At 42.4% G+C, this 22,844-nt stretch overlaps 1 protein-coding gene across 4 annotated transcripts in view; it reads right to left on the bottom strand.

The window, feature by feature from the left end:
* LOC143359488 (uncharacterized) overlaps positions 1–22,844 on the bottom strand; it is a 208,594-nt gene that overhangs the window by 77,249 nt on the left and 108,501 nt on the right. For all 4 annotated transcript variants that reach the window (XM_076797426.1, XM_076797428.1, XM_076797427.1 and 1 more), the window contains 2 exons: positions 11,332–11,513; positions 9,364–9,437 (listed from right to left, as the gene is read on the bottom strand). In XM_076797426.1, the coding sequence (XP_076653541.1) occupies positions 9,364–9,437; positions 11,332–11,513 (256 nt within the window). The remainder of the gene's footprint in view (positions 1–9,363; positions 9,438–11,331; positions 11,514–22,844) is intronic.

Raw genomic sequence — 22,844 nt, 5'->3', positions numbered from 1 at the left:
GTTATCTCGACGGAACGAATCGAACTCCCATCGCCCGAGCCGTTCAACTATCAGCCGGGATCGCGAAATCAGAAACCGGAAGGATCCAACCGCGACTGGTTCTTCCCTCGCGCGATAAATATTGCTCTTTGCTTCGGTGAGCTGCCCGAACGAATCAGACCCGAGCCGAGGTATAATCGATGGAGCGAGCGCTCGCCATTTGCGACTGGACATTTCCAAAATGTGACTGGTAGATGTCGCATCATAAAAGACTTCAAGACTTGTATTTAGACTTCTCGCAATTTTGATAACGCGAACGAAGAAATTTTGTTGAATAATTTCTGATGCACGCGTCTTTGTGATTTCGAATAATTATTTTTAAAAATGTGACATCGATCGGATTCTGGCACGGTTGGCGTTAAATTACTTCGATTTTGCGGGAAGTTTTGGGATTGATAATCGTCACTGGATTTTATGCATTCATGAGAAAAATTAGTAGAAAATTTGAGAACGTCCTTGCATTGTTTGCGGCGCATTAAAATTATTAAGAGCGAAAATATTTTTGCATATAACTTCTGTCCCTCGATTTTTATTTCGCACAAAGATACGCAGTCGATGTATTTTCTCAGGTTTAAAAATTCATTTCTAATAGACTGGTTAGACCAAAAATTTGTTTGTCCAGAGAACGCAAGAAAATTCAATTTTTGTTGCATTAAATGAATCACTTTGATTTTATGAAATTTTCAGGTTGTCCAAGTGGTTCGGTTAGCATAAGCCCGAGGGTGTCAGTTTTCAATAAGGCGTCAGAACGGCCGGCAATAATTTACACGTAAGGAGTCCCCTCGCCGATTAAACGAATGGAACCGTGGTGCAATTAACGAATGACCTTTCATGACGCGGATCGATTAATCGCCCGGCCGAACGGCGTCGTGCGATTTTCTTAGCAGTTCTTCTTTATCGCCGCCTCGGGGGCTGCGAGCGCGAGCCAACGATACCATCGAATGATCGATAGCTTGGAAAATGATCCCCCGCGCGCGCTGCCATTCATCGCGGTGAAAATAATTAAACGGACGACTTTGGATTTACAGTAACACGGAAGTGGCCGGCGGATAAACAGCGTCGACGCTCGTCTCGCATGCGAGGTGTCATCGAAAAGAAACCGGACCCTGTCGGTGCCCTTGCGCAGGTGCAAAATGAAATTTGATGACTTCGCTGAACCCCTCTGTGTATCAAACTTCATTGAGCTGCGAATGAGTTGCAATTATTAGCGGAACCCCGTTCATCCGGCTCAAACGGGACCGGGAATTCGGAGATTTTGTTACCAACATAAACTTATACAAACACATTCTATATATTTTATTTACTGCACATTTCATGTGCATACTTTTACTAACGATGTTGGTAGTATGAAACAAAAACCATTAATCGAATTAGAATTAGATTTTATGCATTTATGACAAGAACGAGTAAGCGAAACTTGAAGCAGTGGAAGAGTTCGAAGAGTTTAAGAACGCTACTATTTTATAGTCAATCTAATAAAATTATTAAAAGAGTAACGACATTTCTATCCGACTCCTGTCCTTCGCAATTGATGCAGAAAATTTTAATTCGAGTCAGTGGCTTTTTTGAGGGAACGAAGGAAAAACACATAAAAATAATTAACAGAAAATACTGAAAAGGAACCCATAGGCATCCTCCGTATTCGTGGATCTTCTTCGTTTGTTTCAACAGTTTGTTTCATCAAGAAAAGAAAACCACGCAAACAAGCAAATCCGCCGAGGTTAAAACATCACTCAATTAAGAAAATCGATAATGAAGAATAGTATCGCGTAAACCAACGCGGCCGTGGCCGGAGGCGGAACAGCAGCCGCGGGGAGAAAAGAAATCAAGAGAAAAAAAACGATTCCGCGAAGGTGATTGATTGATTGATCGCAATTACACGGTCCCGGGCACGAGCGGCGCCTGATAGAGTCAACCTGCTATCCTCCACACGATAAAAATATCGTGAAAACAAGGAGGGGGGAGGGGGGGAAGAGGGCGGACAGTGATCGAAGAATTCTCGATCAACGTCAGATTAATCGGCGATCGTGTCTTCTATAAATAAAGACTGTTTCTATTCGCGTAGTTCGAGCATGATCCGGTGTGCTATCGTGCAGACCGGCGGCGTTATGTTGCCCCGCGTCCTTGCCAAGGCGACGCTCGCGCTCGCATAATTGTTAATCGCTAACGAGCAACAATAATTAACTCATCCAGCCGGATAGCCGGGGCCCCTGTGCGAGCTGGTTGCGCAAAGAGGTGTTCGATCGCAGTTACGGGACCAAAGGGGCCTTGAAACTCGTTTAATGGACGATAGATTGCATCAGTCGGGCAACCACGACCATTTTCTCTCTTTTCGCGATCCTCTTTTTCTTCTGTCTCGTTAGAAAGATCCAGCGGATCGATATTCGGTGCCGAGAGCTCGCCGCTGGCGGTGGTGGTGGGGAGGGGGGCAGTGGGGGGAGAGAGATGCCGGACAAAAATCCGTTGTCTTCGATCTTCCGCTCGAATATTCGACGAAAATACGCGCTTCTAAGGACCGCCATTGTCTACCCTGTGTTCCGATGGGCCTCGGCAATCCATTCGACCCTTCGGGGTTCCGTGGGAGCCGACGAGGAAATTCTTTTGTACCTGTTTCACCTTCTCGGAATCCCTTAACAGCGTGAATCAACTCCGCACTCGCTCGCATTAGTCCCGCGCGTTAAAACAACAAGCTTACGGCGCGCGGCAGGATTTATTAAGAAACAACGGCCAGCTCGTTTTAGCTGCAGCACCCGATCGATCTTCCCGTTGCCACGATCGCTTGAAGGATCCTGAACACTAGGTTTACGGAGCGTTAAAACTGAGTATTTTACAATTACTTTATAAAAATAAGAAGAATCTGTCTATCCAAGTTTTCGGCCATTTTTTAAATAATATGTACCTAAGGAAACAAGTTCGTTGAGTAATTCCACAGTAGATGGATCTTCGCAATCTCAATAATCGTAAATTAAAAATATGAGAACTCGTCATTTTGACGGGTCCCGTAAAGCTAGTGTTAATGATGTTAAAGAGTTAAATAAGAATTCCATCTATATGTTTTCACCGGACAGTAATAACTAGACTGCGGACCTTTATGCAAAATAAAATTTTTATACAATTGCAATCTATTGGAGCTAAGTAAAAATTTATTTTGCTCAGTAATCATTTTTATATCTTCTCTCTTAATCGTCTCACTGTTTTGAATTGCACGTACTCGTTTTTTAAATTTTTAAAGTATTAAAGCCTGCCTGAGTAAATGAAATTTATTATTTAAAAAATAATATATAAATATATTTATACGCCTACTAGGATTTGTAGAACGCAAAAAGGTTGAAGAAGCATCCCCTATCAGCAAACGTGACGTTCCAGTTTCGGATTTATTAATTAAATTACTTTGGGTCCCGTAAACCTGGTGTTAAACTATGCTTGAAACTTTTCTACATAGAATTTCATCGAACAGTGCGGTAGACCTAAAAATGTCCTCTTATATGTCCTCTGATGAGAACTTGTATGTATAAAAATATGAAAGAGTTGCAAACTTGTCGTAGGATCTCATAATCATGGCATCGTCGCCTGTTCTCTAAAGATTGAAACATATCAATGACACGCCGTATGTATAAATCAAGGATAAACAGGAGTAAATAAATAAAACCATAGTGGGAAGGCCAAAAGAATAAAATAAATCGAGATTAGCGTATAAATAAAATACGTCAATTCAAAAGAGCTGAACAGGACGACGAGGATGAAAATAAATGGAAATCATAAGAATTTTTAAAAGGAGTCGCCAATACAAAAATATAAATAAATACATGAATAAAACGATTACACGGTCTAAGTCGAAGAAGAAGGCGTGTAGATGTCGTTATGTAGTTATTGTTTAAAATCAGACCTAGGACGTAAAAATCGGCATCTATTACAAAAACTGTATTATTCCGTTTTGAAAAATGTTCCTGCCTGTTCTTCGTAAATCTGGCTCACTGTAAAGATTAAATTCGATTCGATAATGATTCTGCCCCATTAATTTGTTCGATTGGATCGCAAGAAATCGGTTGGGAGAGCTCGAGGGAGATGGGTTCCAGCTGCGTTCAATGACTGCCAAGGCTGTGCTTAAATTTAGTCGGTGAAATTGGCCTTCCATAATTTTTCAGGATCCCATACAGGGTCCAGTACGGCGGCGAGTGACTCGGATATCTTTTATTCCGCGTTGACGTTCCTAAAGGAGGCTCGTTCCTCCGTTTTCGAGCGTCGTTAGCGAGACCAGTCGATCTTTTCCAGCGATTCCCCGCAGCCACGGCTCCTTTGTCAATCATCGGGAAGACCGTAAGAAGATAATTACACGTTGATCGACCGTTCCTCGAACATCCCAGCGGTTTTGCATCGGCGTCGCACACCACGGCCGGATGCTTTTATTTCGATGAGTCACTCCCACACTCTCCGACGTTTCGAGAACGGAACAGGTTCGTGAGCCGGTGACTTCGACGCGCGGTTCGACCGATGCGCCGCGAGACCGCGCACATTCCTGCCCCGTTCGACTCTTCCGTTTCGAGATATTCATTGGCATCTTTGCCATACGCTCGACGGAATCAACATTATTTTAACAATCTCTCGCAAAATAATCCTCCGACCCTGTGCTGACTTTAAACGGCGAGCTCTCTTACCTTCGCATTTCTCAACTGAGTTTCTTTCACACTAGATTTACGGAGCACAAAAAGGTGACTATTTTGCATCACTTTATAAAAATGCCAAGGACGTGCTACCCACATTTTTAGCAATATTTTTTAAATAATCTGTACCCAAAGAAAGAAATTTTTCTGAATTATTTCTCATGTACGCAACCTTAGAATCTTAATAATTTTAGATTAAAAATACTAGAACCCGTCATTTTGACGGGTAAACCTAGCGTTAAGGTCTATTTATTGTTGTAAAGCGGAGTGGGAAACTGATATTGCAATTTTATTCGGAATTTTTACAAGTTTACACGAGCCCACCTTCAAAGTAGAAAATTGGTGTTTTAAAACGAGCACAGGCAGAATATTTTGAGATTTTCTTGCAGCAAGTTACAGGTACTTGAAGATCAAGAATTAATGTACCCGTTAATGTACATCTTAATATGTTTCCTTAATAGCGCCACTTTGTGGAGCAACCAACGACAAATTAACCTAAATTTTTTAGCTCGAGAAGATAATGTGAGAAGTTGAAGAAGTAACAGCTTACGTAATATTAGTTCTTATAGTCATCTATTGAGATTATCGCCTTTTCACTGCAACCGACAAACTTCGTTTCTTAATGGACACGTTCTACAGAGTATCTGAACAAATTATTAAATATATCTTCGTCGGAGAAGTTCATTCTTAGAAAACAGTGGTTTTATAAGTGTCTTGAAAACTGAATGGCACTTTTACCGCTGCAAATGTACAAAATGTGCAAGATGAACTAGCTGCAACATTGCGTTCTGAAGGGTCGAGTACGTCTACGGTCCTATCCCTTTTATAACAGCCGATATTTTGTTCTGGAGTGCTTGAAAAATATCGTGAAAATGTGTCGTCGTTCGGAGAAGTTCATTCTTAGGAAACAGTGGTTTCATAAATGCCTTGAAAACTGAATGGCACTTTTATCACTGTGCAAGATGTACAAAATGTGCGAAGATGTACTGCAACATTGCGTTCTGAAGGGTCGAGTACGTCCACGGTCCTATCGCTTTTATCACAGCCGACAGTTTGTTCTCGAAGTTTGTATATGAAAATTATTGGGAAAATTTGTTGTCGTTCAGAGAAGTTCATTCTTAGGTTTTATAAATGCCTTGAAAACTGAAGGGCACTTTTATCACTGCAAATATACAAAATGTGCCAGATGAACTCGGTGCAACATTGCGTTCCGAAGAAACGTGATACGTTTGGCTGGTATCGCAGCCGATAGTTTGTTCTCGAAGTTTGTATACGAAAAATATCGGGAAATTGTCGTTCGGAGAAGTTAGCCTGAATTTCGCTGGAGGTGGTATGACCAAAGCGCGGCTTGGAAGAAGCGCGGCGGTGGAAGTGTGACGCGGGTCACGGTCAACCGCTGTATCGTATCAAAACTCGATCTACAGTCACGCAGAGGTTCGCGCGCGGCGAGAGAGATTCCTGCGGGCCGACTCCTCCGTCGATCCTTACCTAGCCCATCCCGCGCAATTATCGGCCGGGGAACGAACGGCTTCTAATTTGACGAAGAACGTGCGTGCAAACGTCGTCGGACGGTTCCCCGCGGCCCGATCCTCGCCAGCCTCGTTCCTCCTACCGTCCAGTTTTTCCACGATCCACGCCCGCTTTTGTCGAACCGATTAATCTCCGAGGAGAGCCCCGGACGGACCACGAGAGAGAGAGAGAGAGAGAGAGAGAGAGAGAGAGAGAGAGAGATTTGTAGAGTCGGTGGGTTTACTCGCGCGGCAGCCGCGAGAGAGAGAGAGCCCGAGCAACAAGGAACGTTCAGTTCTGTCGCAGCTGCGCGCCACTATTAATTCAGGTTGACACTTCAGGTGTTTTGAATTATGACTGTTGTGTTGGACTATTAATTCTCGCCCGGACATCAATTTCTCAGGCTGGGAAAGTTCGGAGTCCCTGCTAGAGACATCACCCCCGCCGATCCTCGACGGTCTTCTTCTATTCCGCGCGCGAGACCCTCGCCTGCGAGGACCTCTTATAGGATGCGACGCGACGCGACGCGACGCGACGCCGGCGTCCCCGTGATTTATCGAGCCGATAACACGCGAAATTCCAGTGTAAACCGCCTAATTGTTCCTGGGATTGAGACGAGCATACTCTACTCTCGCTGCCGTGCAAGGGTCGAACCGTGATCATGCACCGGTGTCGGCGACACGCTTTTGTATCAGGTGGAGCGATGAATAATTTGTTCCATCTTTTTAAACTTTCGATGCTTGGCGGTACGAGCGACTATGTATAATTCGTGGTGTTTAGAAGAGATTTCGTGTTTGGACCGCGGGGTTTATGCATTTGTGACAAAAATGGGTGAGCACGATTTAAAGCCGTGGACATATTAATTTATTAAAAAGATTTAGGGACGCCAGCGTATTGATTTCAGCTTAACAAAATACTTGAAAGAAGAAAGAAATTTTTATCTCGCTCCTGTGTCCTGTAATCAATGCAAATATTTTTTATTTTGCATAAAGATCCGCAGTCTAATCTTGATTTTGTGTCTAGCGAATCAATGGCTTGCTAACCCTTCCGATGCACGGTGGCACACAGTGTTTCATAATAATCATACTGATCGTTAAAAGTGACTGGTATCGTGTTGCTTTAAAACAAGATGATACGGTTGAATTCTGTACATTTTGTATGATTTTTATTATAATACTCGAACCAAAGAAAATTTTTATAATCGCATCTGGTAGAATCGTCTTTGTAATTTCAATATTTGTAAAATAAGAAATGTGAAACTAGTATGAACAAAAATTAAAAATGTGGTGTTGACTACTTTAAAATTGTAGAATTTTCAGACGATTCAATTTCGAATAATTTAGAATTTTCAATTTTAAGATTTGCATAAAAATAAATCAGTAATACGAAACCTAGTTGAGTGCACATTTTCTTAACACTAGATTTACGGGACCCGTCAAAATGGCGGATTCTAATATTTTTAATTCGCGAATATTCAGATTGCAAACATGGCTCCATGAGGAATTATTGAACAAATTGATTTCTCTAGGTATATATTATTAAAAAAAAATGCCTACAGATTTTGATAGATATATTCATGTTATTTTTATAAGGAAATGTAAAATAGTCAGTTTTAGTGCTCCGTAAACCTAGTGTGTTAAATCAACTGTACCGCATATCGTACGGTAGGTCTAAACGAATAAATTAATCTTTCGAGTAGAAGAATAAGTTGATTGTTCGATAGGATGCGCCGCGGCCCGAATCGCTCGGATGAATGAAGTCGAAGGATGCAGAATTATCGGCCGCAGGAGGGGTGGGGGAAAAAAAGCAACTTCTTTCAATGAATAATTTGTGGCCGTAGCGTAATCTGCTGGCGAGTGTATGCATCGCGCACAGTTACCGACCGGACGTCGGAGTTAAGAGCCAGATTCCGACCGCAGACCGCAAAACCGCAGGATCACAGGAGTTCGAGATATCGAGCATTCTTTCTCCCTGCCCCGTTGCTCCTTGATCCTAATATACGCGACCGCGTGCGCAAGATCTTCGCCCGGGAACATTCGTTTCTGCTACCAGAATATGGGGGTTTACCCAACCGCCAAGGATTACCGAAAAATCCCCTGTTGCCGCAACAAACCGAATGCGACACCCAACCAGAAACGCTCGACAACATTGCACCATCACGCTTCCTTCGAACAATTCAATAAAATACCCTTAATCCGGCGTATGGTTGCTTGGAAGAATTATCCTTTCGAAACGAAAAAGTGTGATGTCGAATACTAATCCTGTTTTGTGGTAGAATTTTTATTCAAAAGTTGAATGTTTTTTATTATTTTGTGTAGACTTTTCGAGATACCATTGTGGACACTGTTAGAATATTAATTCCATTTTAAATTCACAATAGTTCAGAGTTCAGAGGAATGGACGGCCAAAGTATGATTGATATTGGACAAATTTTGCAAAGTCTGTAAAAAGGGTGGTAAAATAATGTTATGTGTTCAATTAATCCACTTTCGGAGCAACAAAAATATTTTATTCCTCGAAAAAATTCAATCCTAACTTTGTGCACTTCTGAATTCGAGCTCACAGGTTTTATAGTTGTCCACAATTTAAAAAATTGAAATTTCTTAGACATGCAAAGAAATCCACAAAACAGGCGCAAAAATATAATCCTGATGAAATGTACAAACTACTGGACGACAAAGATGTAATTTGAGTAACCACTACTTTTTTTCAAAAAATATAAAAGAAATGACAGTGGTAAATAGAAAGGCAAAAAAATGTCCTGTAGAAATCTACTGAATATTTCACAATAAAAGTGGAGATACCCTATACAAAATATTAGGTATTAGAGTACACCCTGAGTGACATTATTCTTGCCTTTTTTTTAAGGATGCGAGGAAACATAATCTTGACAATTCACTGAAAAAACTATTAAAGTACCGAGCCAAATCACCAAATCAAATCACAAGATCCTACTGCATAAAAGTACCCACGAACGTCCCAATATTACAGTTTTATAACATCTTGTAAAACGATGTATTTTCAAAAGATAAATATTGTTAATATGCATATTGACATATGCTCGTTGCATATTGTTGTACGCTAATACGGTCGGATCCTTGGTCGAGTGTAAATCGCAGCGAATCGAAAATAGCAACTACGTTCCAGAACTTACCCTACTCTGTAGTCCGTGCAAGATGGCGGCGGGTTCCAAACGGTGCTGTGGCAGAGCATCCAATCGCACCAGATCTAGAACAAAAAGTTCCAAGGATGAACGATAGCCCTGGCTGGAATGAGAGGAAGCGTTCCTATTTATAGAACGGCTAGGAGACATTTTATTCCCCGCAGACAACGTTCATCTATCTTTGGAAAGTGAATCGTACCTCTGACGTCTTGTATCGCGTCTACATTATCGGCAATATTAATGGTCACACGCGTAGGACAAGAGCAAAACTCGCTATTATTCCCATGGCCAGGTTGCGGTTTCGATACCTATCGCGCTATTCGAGGAATGTTCACTTGGCTCTGGCGATTCTGTTGCTGAATACACGCCGCATACCATACGATTCACGAAATTTTAAACGTCATCATCAGTCTCCGGAAACTCGAACCTACTGTTCCACAAAAACCGGGATGCGGGAGAAATTTATTTTACCGACTGAATAAACGTTTCGTTGAAATCAATATACAGCAAGAACACCATTAACGCAAACGTTCACTCCGGACTCTATATACATATTTATTTAACCATTAATGTTTATGAATCCAAACCGTGTACATTGTATTTTTATTTAGACCAGATTTTACATATTTATGAGAAAAATTGGTAGACGGAGAACAGCGAAAACAGTAGAAGAGTGTAAGAATGTTATTTTTAAATTATTAAAACTACTTAGAGAAGATATTTATTTTGCATGAAAATCCGCGGTCTAGATATATGGCTTTCCAAAATAAAGTGTGATGTACTTCCGTAGCCATTTTACGGCACTTCAAGCGAAAAGCGTGCGAGTAGGACAAAAGAATGACGTGTCGAGATGTTATAAATGTTCTCGACCAGAAAGAAACGCATTGTGTAAAGATCATTGCGAGAAGAATCCGCACCGGCCGAAACCAGGAAGAGCCGATGACGCCGCCGCGCTTCCAATAGCTTGTCATAGGCTGACCTTTATCGATAGCGCGTGCGTGCATAGCTTACGTGCGATAGGTGCATTAATCGCGAACGCTGGGTTGCATAATAAGTCGAGACACGAACGGACCAGGGCCCGGGACTTGACAACGGCCACCGGCGGACCTTGCGTGGGTGCGAACCGACCGCGATGCTTCATAAATTCTCGGCCGGTTAGGCGAGCGAGCGCGATGGGATTATGGCGATGACGAGGCCCCTGACGATCCGATCGAGTTTCATGAAATATCGCGAATCCAAACGGAAGCTCGAACGCGATTCGTTTCCGTCGGGGTGAATCGGTTTTTCGACCGTGAATTCTCGATATATGTCAGCAACACGGGTCTTTCCAGTGACATGTATCGTCCAGGAGACATACCCGAGCCCTGTTATGTTTACCGAGATCTCTCGAGCTTCCCCTCACCGGGTATACCCCGCGGTAGTGGGGATAATTCCGCGACGTTTATCATCCTGGCCTTGGCGACATATATCGAGAAATCACTCGATTTGCAGAGTGCAGAGTTAATTTCAGGCTTCATCTACATGAGACCAAGTGGGAAGTCAAAAAGACTTTATGGACCGGTTCCTTAATTGTTTCTCTCACAATTATCGAAATTACGAAAATGTTTTCGTCAGAAATTTTCAAACACCAGTCGCATTTATTACTGAGTAGTTCTAGGGTTGATAGCTGGAACGATGAGTGAAGAGTTCCATTGTGTTATCGAATTTTTGAAGACAGAGAGAAACGGGGATTTTGCCGAGCGAAGCTTTCTTGCAGACGTTGGAATAATTTTGATCGATGGTTGGGAAAGATCGCGGAAGCGTCTGGCAGTTTGATATTTTTAGATCTCGCAAGCCGATTAGCCAGCGCACAATTAAAACGACGGGGTTTTTCCCGGTACGGTGAAAGTTTCGCGGAAAAAGGAGATCTTGATAGGGGGAGGGGGGTCCCATTAGATATGCCATAGATAACGGAAATACCTTGATAGCTGGTAAAAGGACTTGCATGTCCTCGCTAACAACCATCCTCGACTCTTCGTCGCTGTCCAACTGAGACTTGAGCAAGGACACGCCACGTTCTAAAATCAGATTGAACATCTGCAAGGATACGACCAGTGCCCTTTCTTGGACCTCGGACCGGTACCCCTGCTCCATTTGGGCATCTGAAACAAACAGAGGGAAAAATCGAACCGTTAGCGACACGAATGCGACATTTCAACGCTTCCTACTAAACAGTTAGGCTGGCTCACCGCCGCCGCCGCGGAATTCTCTACTTTCTGCTGGGAATTCGCAATTTGATACGACGCAAACCCTAATGCCGCTTGAACATAACCGAACGCTGCGATTCGCTCGTTTCGGTAGAGATCCGAGAGAACGCGCGACGAGAACTTGTTAGAAAGTAGTCTTTCTAGGTTCGAAGTCACTCTTTCAGAAACCTGTTACACGACAACAGGAATTTTCATTACTTCGGCAAGTATTCTGTTGGACAGCAAAAATATTTTCTTCTGCTTGGTTGATATCTTCATTTGATCTTAATTGGGTTTCGTGTGCGATGGGCACAATATTTTAATAACCGAACTGAAATTGCATGTAGCACAGCAATCAGTTCATTGTCACTTGATGTTCTAGAATCTCGATTCGCTTTTGCACATAATCTCTACAATTGCTCAAACTTCTACCTTACATTGTTTTTTAAATCGTTCGAGTGAGGAGACAGTCGGTGGAACATAATTTTCTCAAAAATTTTTAATTTGTACAAGCCGAGGCCTCCTAAAATGAGAAAACAATGTGGAAAAGTATATTAAACTAGAAAGAATACGAGAGTTAGAAATACACTGATCACGTTCTTTCAATAAAATATACAGAACCATATATACAAAATACAGTGTTTACTCGATCTATGTCCACAACACGGGTCCCGCCACTGACATATATCGGCGAGGAGACACTATTCTCGGATCCACACGACCTTACACTTGGCCTCTCGTGGGCTACACCTCGCGTCAGTGGGGACAGTTCTGGGACTCTTATCGGCTAGATATTTGGGACATATATCGAGTACAGACTTGAAGACTTTAAATAAATTCAGTCTTAATATCATTGCGTAGGAATTGTGGAGCAACTAAATTAAAAAAGAAATGGTCAGACAGTTCCAAAATGGACTCAGTCTTGGAATGGAATTCAGTCTTGATATCATTGCGAGGCAATTGTGGAGCAACTAAATTAAAAAAGAAATGGTCAGACAGTTGCAAAAATGGACCCAATCACTGCCACCAAGCGTTTCTCGAGGCTTAGTGGCGAATCATGGCAAAGCGAAGCTACTGTTAACAGTGTCACAGGCACGATTCCGTGTAATCGTGGCAGAGGGGAACTTCCGGTTCCGAGAACGAAAGGGGAAGAGGCGTGATAAGAAATCGATCAACGCCGAACTCTGGAAATGTTTGGCCTCCGAGAGGAGAACCAGGTGGATAAACAGAAAAAGGGGGGTGGTGGGGGAAAGAGGGGACGAGACGCGGAAGAAGACGAGGCTTTTCATTATCTCGTATATCCATCGCGGGTAATCGGCATAGCCAACATTTCAACGTCGTCTCTATCGTAAGGAGTTGGGAACGAGACTAACAGCGGGGAGAAGCCTAACTACTTTACGAAGGCGACATTGTGCGGCACCTTTCATCTAGGATACCGGCGACCGCCTTGGCCCCTGAGCTCTCCTCTGGCCACGGTGAACATCCGTTGACGACGTTCATTATTGATCGGACCGTAAGCTATCACGGAATTTCAGCCAACGATTGAGAGAGAGCCGCCGGACATTCTAAGTAGGTTCTACTTGGAACCGCGTAGAGCTTTTCTCAAAACAGAACGTTTTTAAGGGCCCGGCACGTGACTTTTTAATTAATAATTTCCATTCACAGCGTTCAGACGTAGACTTAAGATCCGTGTTGGTCTCGATCCGACGGGTCCTAAGTCTGTGACTAAACTTGTCACATTTTTTCCTCTGTATTATCGATATTATGAATTCTGACCTGCCAGAAACGTGCTTCAAGTTTTTGGCTTTATTTCGCAATCAAGACAAATTATAGCTCAATTTGTGGCTGGAGATATTTTCTAGTGCGCGCTGCTCTCGACAACATCCAGAAAACTCATCCAATGGCAGAAAAATGCTTGGATTCCACGGCACGCGCATCGTCACAATTTTTGCCTACTTTTAACACTTATATTTCCAAATATCCGCATAATCTCGTCAGCTCCTGTCCTGCGCGCGCTAGATTGAACCTTCCTCTTTCGAACGAGCTCTTTACCAGCGAGAAAATATTCTTATTTAAGGACGAAAACTTCAAGCACGTGAAACCATTTTTTGACGGTAATGTAGTCACTCTACCTTATCGACAAATCTGCGGAGTCTTGGCTCTTAAACGGGAATTTTACCGAAATGTTACCGTCACGTGCGTCACATTTTTCTGATGGAAACGACACCAAACACGACGCAATTTGGACCATATTTGCCCGTTTAATTCGCGATACAGTAGAACCTCCGTTATCCGAACTCACAGTGAAACAACTCACATTGTCAGTGATCGATTAAGGAACAGTCGACTACCTACTAGATTAAATCTTTACTGATTTGTACGATAGATCGTCTGGATAAGGATTCAACTGTTTACATCGTCGGTTCGGATAATCGAGGTTCCACTGAATCGTCAACCGAACAAGTATGCGTGCTCCGAATGGTACCGTGTTTGGTCTCGTTTCGATCAGGAGAGTGCCGGGAATATGTCGGTAAAAGTTCAGTGAGAAAATAATTAAAAACCGGAAGCTTTCAGAGGTATCTTAACTTTTGCAATTAAAATTCGAGAGGTACGGTTTTGTTTATTTGCGGTAAATATCTGGTTCGGAAGGTGGACAGAAAAGAGTCTCTCGCGCAGTTCAGCGATGGGGTCCCATGGAACCGAGGACGCCAGGACGGAGATGCGGAGGAACAAAGATGGCGGAGCAATGGGGAGCATAGTCGCTTACCGGTCAGCAAATTGAATAAGGCAAGGGCAAACAAGCGAATATTCCATATATCCCTGTGGCGTAGGGCAACGTGCGCCACACGCGAGACCCACTCGACGATACCATGGCGTCTGGCAGTTTAATTTATCGCGGACGAGGATAATAATTAGCGTTTAACTGCGAGAGGTTCGCTCGAATGCCCGTGTGGTCTCCTTGCGAGGGTTGGGATTCTAAAGGGTAATTAGTTAGGGAAGATTTATAGAAAGGCCCCCTTAACAAATTGCCAATGCGATCATTAGCGAAAATTACGCGTATCGTATCGTTGCGTCCACTTCCTTCTTTCGCTCCCTCTGTCCCCACCACCTTTTACCCCCTATTCCCGTGGTTTCATTCACCGTCAAAGTGGCGAGTTTCTACGTTTCTAACTGTCAGCGTGCCGACCAATGAACCTTTCCTTATCGCCTTCAATCGCGTACACGATAAAGAATACTCTTCGCTATACCACCATTGGGGCCCCGGCATTTTGACGGGCCGGCAATTAATTGCGGATACCGTCGATCAGAGAATGGCCAGGGTTTAATTGCCGACTGACCTTTTGTCGGGGATGCGATAATTGGCTTCTTCAGGGAGGAACTCGGTTAACCCCTCGCGTTTAACCCCCGACTAAAATAGAGACTTTGTTGCCGCGCCTGATAGTCAACTGTGCACCCATGTATCTTCGTCGTATCTGCCTCGTTCATTTACTAAACTATTTCGTTTAAAACCAAATTACCGATTTGGTTGTACATATTGTGGCGGCTCTTTTATTAGCATCCGAACTTTCAGACTGTACAGGGTGTATAAAAAGTATATGGTCATCCGTCCTAGGGGTGAATCGACATTTTTTTTATTCAGCCACTGAAACCTATTATAGTTTTATTTCAGCTTTAACAATTATACAGTAGGCTTCATATTTGTGTTCTTCTTTTCTTCTCTACCACATATTATATAGGAGAATACATGGTATATGTTTCATCGAGCCATTTGAGGCGTTTCAAACAAGAAATCTAATCTAGTTTAGGTGTGGTTGAGTAATAATCTTCTAAACATTCAATACAATAATTATTAGAATCTAGCCAGTCGTTTTTGTCAAAAATGAAACCATACCATAAGAAGGTAATAACATTTGCACTGACCACTTGCAAAAATATTTCATCAGAAGTTTGGAGCACTAACAAGCTTTTATACTTCTGTTACACGTAAATAATATAATACACGTGCTCTTTGAGATTATTTACAAATGTTAAAATGTCTCTCCCTATAAATAGAATTACCGTATATTAACCCATTGAGCTTTTCCAATCACTGAATTGTATGAAAAAGAAGCTCAATAATAATTTCAGAAGACGTTGTTACACTATATTAATTTTAAAAAATCTATTGATTTATGAATAAAATTGCTTTTGAGCAATCTATCGAGAAATTCTCAGCAGTCGATATTTGGTTTGAAAAGTTCTACTAGAAAATTGCCAGTAAGTGTACAAAAAAAAAATACAATTAAAATGTTATAAATGATAGCAGAAAACCGTTGAGAATCGTCCAGTATTGCCACAATAAAAACTGGTGCATCTCACCCTATAGTGCATTTCTCCCGGAATTACCCTATATTAACCCATTGAACTTTTTCAATGACTGAGCTGTATGTAAAAGAAGCTCAATAATTCTCTCTTGGATAATAATTTCAGAAGACCTTGTTACACTATATTAATTTTAAAAAATCTATTGATTTATGAATAAAATTGCTTTTGAGCAATCTATCGAGAAATTCTCAGCAGTCGATATTTGGTTTGAAAAGTTCTACTAGAAAATTGCCAATAAGTAAAATGTCAAAAAAAGAAAAAATAACATCCTGTCAATCCGAATCCTGAACATAAAACCTAAACAGTTGCGTACAGCATCGACAACAAACGAAAGCAGTGAGAAACGAGGCAGGATTCGAAAGCCTGCAACAGTTTGGGGGGTAATTCGATTGATGGTCGAATAGGGGGTGGAAACGGGGTTGTCGATGAGGCTTGAAGAGGCAGTGCCCCCTCGGCAAGGTGTACCGTTCTTTCCTAACGAACTGTAGTGTACGGCGAGGACAGAATCTGCCGCCGTGAAAACTCCGGGGCCGTCGCGCCGCGCCGCGTCGCGTCGCGTCGCGTCGCGTCGTGTGCCGTTTAATGAAATTCGGGTGGGGCTAGGTCAGCCTTCCTGTTACCAGAACCGATACTAACGCGATTACCCTCGCGAAAACGGACGGGAATCGAGTTAACCGGCCTGCCTCGGATAATTCGATTAGCATCGATTCAGGCGGCTGAGTTTCTGACTCGTTCTGCCCGCCGATAATGAATTTCCGCGAGAGACGGTTAATTCGCTGTGTCGCCGCGGACGAAAGTCTTTCATTGTCGAATTAATGGCCCCCTCCGCGAACGGGACAGACACAGACCGATGGGGAATCTGCCGGGCGTCGCTCCGGAATTCGTTGGGAATCGTATTTGGCCGGCGTTGCGATCGGAACTGCCCGCGGAAACTAATTGAAAGCCGGCGGCTCTTTGCTGGCAATTTGCATTTTTCGCGTGGCCGATCGATCGACCCCGTCGACCGTCCCGTCAACTGTATATCCTCTTCGCTCGAATACCGTTTACAGCGAATTCTCGTTACTAGTCGGTGCCGACCTTGCGTTTTGGAGTCAGTGGAACTACCCACACGTCCCGTTTCTACGTGCAACATTTTCTCAGCCTTCTTGTCACTATCGGTTAGTAGTCACAGGCTTATGACTAGACTGCGGATCTTTATGCAAAATGAGAAATATTCGCATTGGTTGCAAGGCACAGGGGCGAAATAAAAATTTCTACCTTAGTTTAATTATTTTATTAAGCTGAAACCAATACGCCTAATAAAATGTGCATACCCACGTTTGTCATAAATGCATAAAATCCGCAGTCTACTTATGACTTGTAGACGGATGTGACTCTTAGGTTTCCAGCGTGGCCTATTTCAAATGCGACGCTCGGCGAGAACCTCGGATTTCGTTAAGAGTCAGTCGCCGGAACCGCGCAAGTGACTCTTAACGAGAATTCACTGTATTGTGGGAATGTTATTTGTCGGAATATTAGGTGTACGAATTAATTTGCGTAGCTTTGAAGAGGAAGATGTGGGCCGGCGCGAAGTAAAGTGTTGTTCACACCTGACGTCCACGAGGGACGTGTAACGCGGGAACGCCGGGAATTTCGTCACGACCTTCGCTGGATCTTCACGCACGAACGATCGTTCGCCGTTCAGATCGCTGAAGCTGGCTTACGACGCGCCTGTCATATTCGCCGGCTACTTCTGAGGGCTTCCTGTCCCGCCAGCCACCGGGACAGCTCGATTTCGATCGGCGAGCATCGCGCCGGTTTTCTCTTTTCCCTGCAAGATGCTTTCCGAAAGGAGACACCTGTCGTGCATCCTCGTTTATACCGGCTCTGCCTATCGCAACGCTATCATTAGACTGGTGTCACTCGGGTTCTCCGATTCGATGAGACCTATTCAGTCGTAATAGATGCTGCAAAACGGTAAGCAGAACCTCCGACCACCTCCATTATAATAACGCGTCACTCTCCGCTAGATACGAATGCTATTTTTAGTCCCGACTAAATGAAAGTCTATTCTTTCGTAGTCAATAGAATGTGTACGCAAACCAGGATCAGGGATAAGCTGGGAAATTCCTTATGGCAAAAATAGCCTGTCATCGATCTTTGTCAATGTACATGTTTTCTTAAATTTTTAAAAATCCTGAAATGCATAAAGATAGTGATCAATGGCCCTTTTCCATATAACGGGTCAGACTCGCAGTGGAGATTTTAAATGTGGGTGTCATTCTTTTGTTAAAAGTCGTACTCAAATTGCTGTTTCTCTGAGATTGGTATTTCAGTTCAATTTTCTTTTCCTTCTAGGGTATTATCAAAGACGAAGATGTCCCATAATAAGAATTTCATCATTAAATGTATGCAGAACTTTTAGTCCATCTTTCAGTTTACCTTTTATTTTAGTTACTTAGACACATCGGTCGCGAGTAATCAATTGCACAAAAATGTGGAAGATCAGAAACCGTTATAAATGTAAGTCATTATAATGCATTTATCGTCTGTTAAAAACGATGGAAAGAGAAAATACAATTCCGTTTAACCTCGGTTCCTCGCAATTGCCTCGGACAATTTTGTAAGAAAATGTAAGAGAATCCGTACAATACATGGAGCCCTACATTATCGACATGCGCATATGTGTAGTAGACGGGTGCGTGCGTGTCGCGTAAAATTCAAACAGTTCTTTTGTTCGTCTTTGTTCAGGTGATGGCAGTCACATTTACGCTGTCGCGCAATACACGTGTAATACTTAACCATTAATATATATTTATTCAAAGTGTGATAATAATATATTTCATTTATTATCCCGAATCTCCTGTCAAATTTTTATTGCAATATGCATGAACGATTGTAAAAAAAAAAAACTGGACCATCTGCGTATTAGATGTGAAAGCCATATTTTCGTGAAAAAAATTGATGCAATTTAAGCGAATCCGGCCATCATGCTGGAGACGCATTTCTCTCGAAACGTCGACGGGTTTCGTGTCACGAACGCGATCCGAGTGAATAATCTACGAGCTCTCCGAGCCGGCCGTTGAATATGATAATTATCAATTCTAAACGACTGTTCTTCATGCGTCTAATTCGTGCGGTCATTATTTCTTGCTTGTTCGAGGTTCGCGAGCGTGGAACGCGAGCCGAGGAATAAGCAAAAGGAGGCGAGGAAGCCGAAAAAGAATGCGGGAGAGAATTCCGAGCGAGGGATGCCGACAGTGGTCGGTCCAGATACCTATCGTGTCCCGAGCTAGAACCGTGACGTTGAATACAAAATGTTACGAGCGCAGATTGATCGACTGGAACCTCGAAACGAAACGATGGGCCTCGGTCATGCGATTATCCGAGGAAGATTTCCTGCGGAGCGTGCGTCTCCTCCGATCTATCCTGACGACGCTGAATTTCAGCATAAACGCCAGGCCATCGCTCACGCGAGGACGCATGAATCTGGATACGGTGCGGTTGCGCCTAATTCGCGGACCTAATTCGTCCATTCTCTGACTAAAAAAAAAACTCCAACCGGCAAGCGAATTCCATCGTTCTCCCAATACAACATTTTCCAATAAATTTACAACGTGAGCGGTGGACCAAAAATTTATATGATTATACTCAAAAACCAGTCGATGCGACATAACACTACAAATTAAAACAAAAAGAGAGATAAATGAAATAATTCTTGACATTGCTAAACTACAGATTTGTACGCGGAATGAAGCACCAATTACAAGAAACTGGAGTCGAAGAAAAATCTGTTTCCTTCTTCGAGAATTTTGTTAAATTGAAAGCAACTGAAATTGATTTACCGTGTATAAACTAAATCGCTCTTGTTATGCCTGGATTTAAAAGTTTGTCTAGTCATTAAACGAGTTGTTGATAAAGGTTACAGAGTTGTCCAAGCAGAGCATCAAATACTTGATACGTCTCTAAAAGAGAAAGAAAGTGGAAATTGTAAAATAAATTAGATTTCGATTCCGATTTTAGAACAGTGTATAAAGAGAGAAATTTGCATGGAAACGCGGCCCAGACGTGCCTGAATTAGATAACAAGAGTTACGCGTCGTTAAAGTGGCTCATTAAGCAAAAATTATCCGGCACTCTTCTTCACTATTGCCCGTAGAATCGAATAAGTATGAGCACAGTAACATAGAGAGCGAGCCGTTTCGATAAAAACATCATAGAGATATCAGCTCGACAAGACGGCGGTTGCGGCGCTAACCAAGCCCGACGATCAACGACACTAATTCCCCGACGAAATAAGAAAACAAGCTCTGTCGCACAGAAGCCAGTGTCTCGAGAGATATTATGGGAGCATCACCATCATCATTATCGCTATCGCGCGAATTACCAGGCTAATACGGTATTCACGACATTCGCGCGCAGATATTATCTCCACGCTATCCGCTCGTCGCTTAAGTACTGCCGAAATTTATGATTTCCATACTTCAGCCGACCGATAAAGTAACGAGCAGCATCAATCCATGAAGAGTGGGGCTCTCGCACCAAGCTGAATGCGACTACTGGCCAGCGATGGGACCAACTGCGCCGTCGCCGATTCGGTTGTTCAAAATGTTCGAATTTCGACCTAATCAAAAATTTAATACGGGCATCATATCAACATTCTTTGACACGTTCACGGACAGTAAAAATTTCAGTGAGCTGCAGAAATAGACAGGCAATTTTTCTTGAAACTAGTTGAACCGTTCGAAATCTGATTAGAAATAAAGAATTATAATAAGTTAAATGGCATTAGTAAGGACAGTTGGTCATTACTTTGAAATGTATATTAATTGCAAAAACTTAAGGTTGTATACAATTAAATGAATAAAAAGGGGTTTTAAAATTTGAATGCTATAGCATTCATTTCATTTTGCGTCACTATGAAAATGTGTTAAATAATAGTTTAACTACCTCCGCGGGATTAAGCTCGACGGTGTTGCAAAATGAACATTCTTGACGTTCGAATGTTCTTACAGTGTTTTTGACGAGTGTAGGTTTTTTGGAAATATATTTGAAACCCAGACTGCAGTTCTTGTGAACTTGAAGAGTTATGTGATGAAGATTCTGAACAGAGAATCTAATAAATTTGTATCTTATTAATTTCTTTTGAACCGAAATAAAATGCAACTTTGTTGTATATATTCTTTGAAGAAAAACAGAGGCACACGATAAATATAAACTTTTTTTTTTTTTTTTATGAAATTCTGAACGATGAAGAATTTTTAATGATTATAATCGCAAAATAAATAGTAGTGCAAGGGGTTTAATAATGAATTCAATATTAGAACTGTCAGACAAGTCAAATTCACTCGTTTTTGATTTTCCGTTTTAGAATTACTGATACTGTAGATATGTCAGGAGCAATTTGGTAATGAGGAAATCTTTTTTTTTTTATTAAGTACGCAATACGATAAAAATCGTAGGATCAATTTTACTTCATTATGTTTTGTATCACAAATCACTATGTATCGGTTAAGTTTCCTGTCAGGTGGTTCCAGTGTTAATCCATCTCAGAAGTCCTAATATTTTCGAATTCAATTAAATCTCATCGAGAGAATATTTTCGAAGGACTATCAATTTATTCGAAGCAGGATTTTTTCGGCGCCCTACATAAAGCCCTCCGTAAATACAAATGAAGTCAGAATTATAGCAACAACGTAAATCGATTTCGTCACCCCCTGTATCAAACTGCACCAGAAATATTTAGATTTCAAAACTGTAAAATATAATTCTCGAAACCTGAACGTCGTCTTTTATGAAACTGATGATTTCCAGCAGATCAAGGACAACTCGGAGCAACGTGTCGACGTCACCAACCCCAAAATTGAGGGCGCAGGATCACGCAATGGCGCACAGTGGGCAATTTGGACGAAATCGGATTCAAAATCAAAGAACTTCCGATGAAAATGAGGTAGAGCGATGAAATTTTTTTTTAAATTAAAGCTGAACCTTTTTAGAATATCGGAAAAATAGGGAGATTATTACCATCCAATCATTTCAACGAAAAAATGACTTCATTAGTTTTTGTCACAAAAATCTATTTTTCGCCAAATCCTGAGGTCGTAGACAAATTTTGATACCAGATTTGAAATCAGCGTGAAAAAATCTATGGGAAATGATGTATAGCATGTTAAAAAAAAAGAAATTTTTCCGCGTGTGGTATTGGAAAGACTAAAATTTTCTTGAATTTGTGCGCGATAACGAATTTTCTCGAGGTTGACAAACGTTCGTACCACAATCTCTCTATTTTTCCCATATTCTACAAAGTTGCAGCTTTCATTTCGAAAAAATGTCATCGCTCTACCTCATTCCTATCGAAAGTTCCTTGATTTTGAATCGGATTTCGTCGAAATTGCCCACTGTGTGGCGCCTCGCGACGGTATTTACAATGCCCACGGTACATATTCGATCGAATAGGGGATCGGACGATCTAGGGGTGGATCGAGCGGATGATTCACGAGCACGCATAGTAGTTGGAGCCATCGCTAGTCCCGGCACGCAAAGAACCTCGCCGGTTGTAAGGCGCCTGGCGCCACCAGCGTCCACCGAGACGTTCGACGAACCATAAAGCCCCGTGCACATCGTGCACGCGCGTAGATAATACCGCGGCGTCCTTGACAACGGCGGCTTTTTTTCCGGCCCGCGTGCCAAGATAAGCCCGGAGGAACGCGAATCGCAGAGGCCGCGGGGGGGAAAAAGCGCGAGGGGCGGGAAAGAAAGGAAGAGAACCGAGCGCGGGACAAGAGCGCGAGTGAAGTTATCGTAAACTGGTTTGCCGGTCGGAATGGCGCGGATCGCGAGGACGATTTAATAAAATGGCGCCTGCCGGCTAGTTGGATATCCGATTACGATATCCCTCTCCCCC

Source organism: Halictus rubicundus, chromosome 12 (genome assembly GCF_050948215.1).
Source record: "Halictus rubicundus isolate RS-2024b chromosome 12, iyHalRubi1_principal, whole genome shotgun sequence".
Classification (NCBI taxonomy): Eukaryota; Metazoa; Arthropoda; class Insecta; order Hymenoptera; family Halictidae; genus Halictus; species Halictus rubicundus.
The sequence above is the reverse complement of the archived record's forward strand: the minus strand, read 5'-3'. Positions and strand labels throughout refer to the sequence as shown.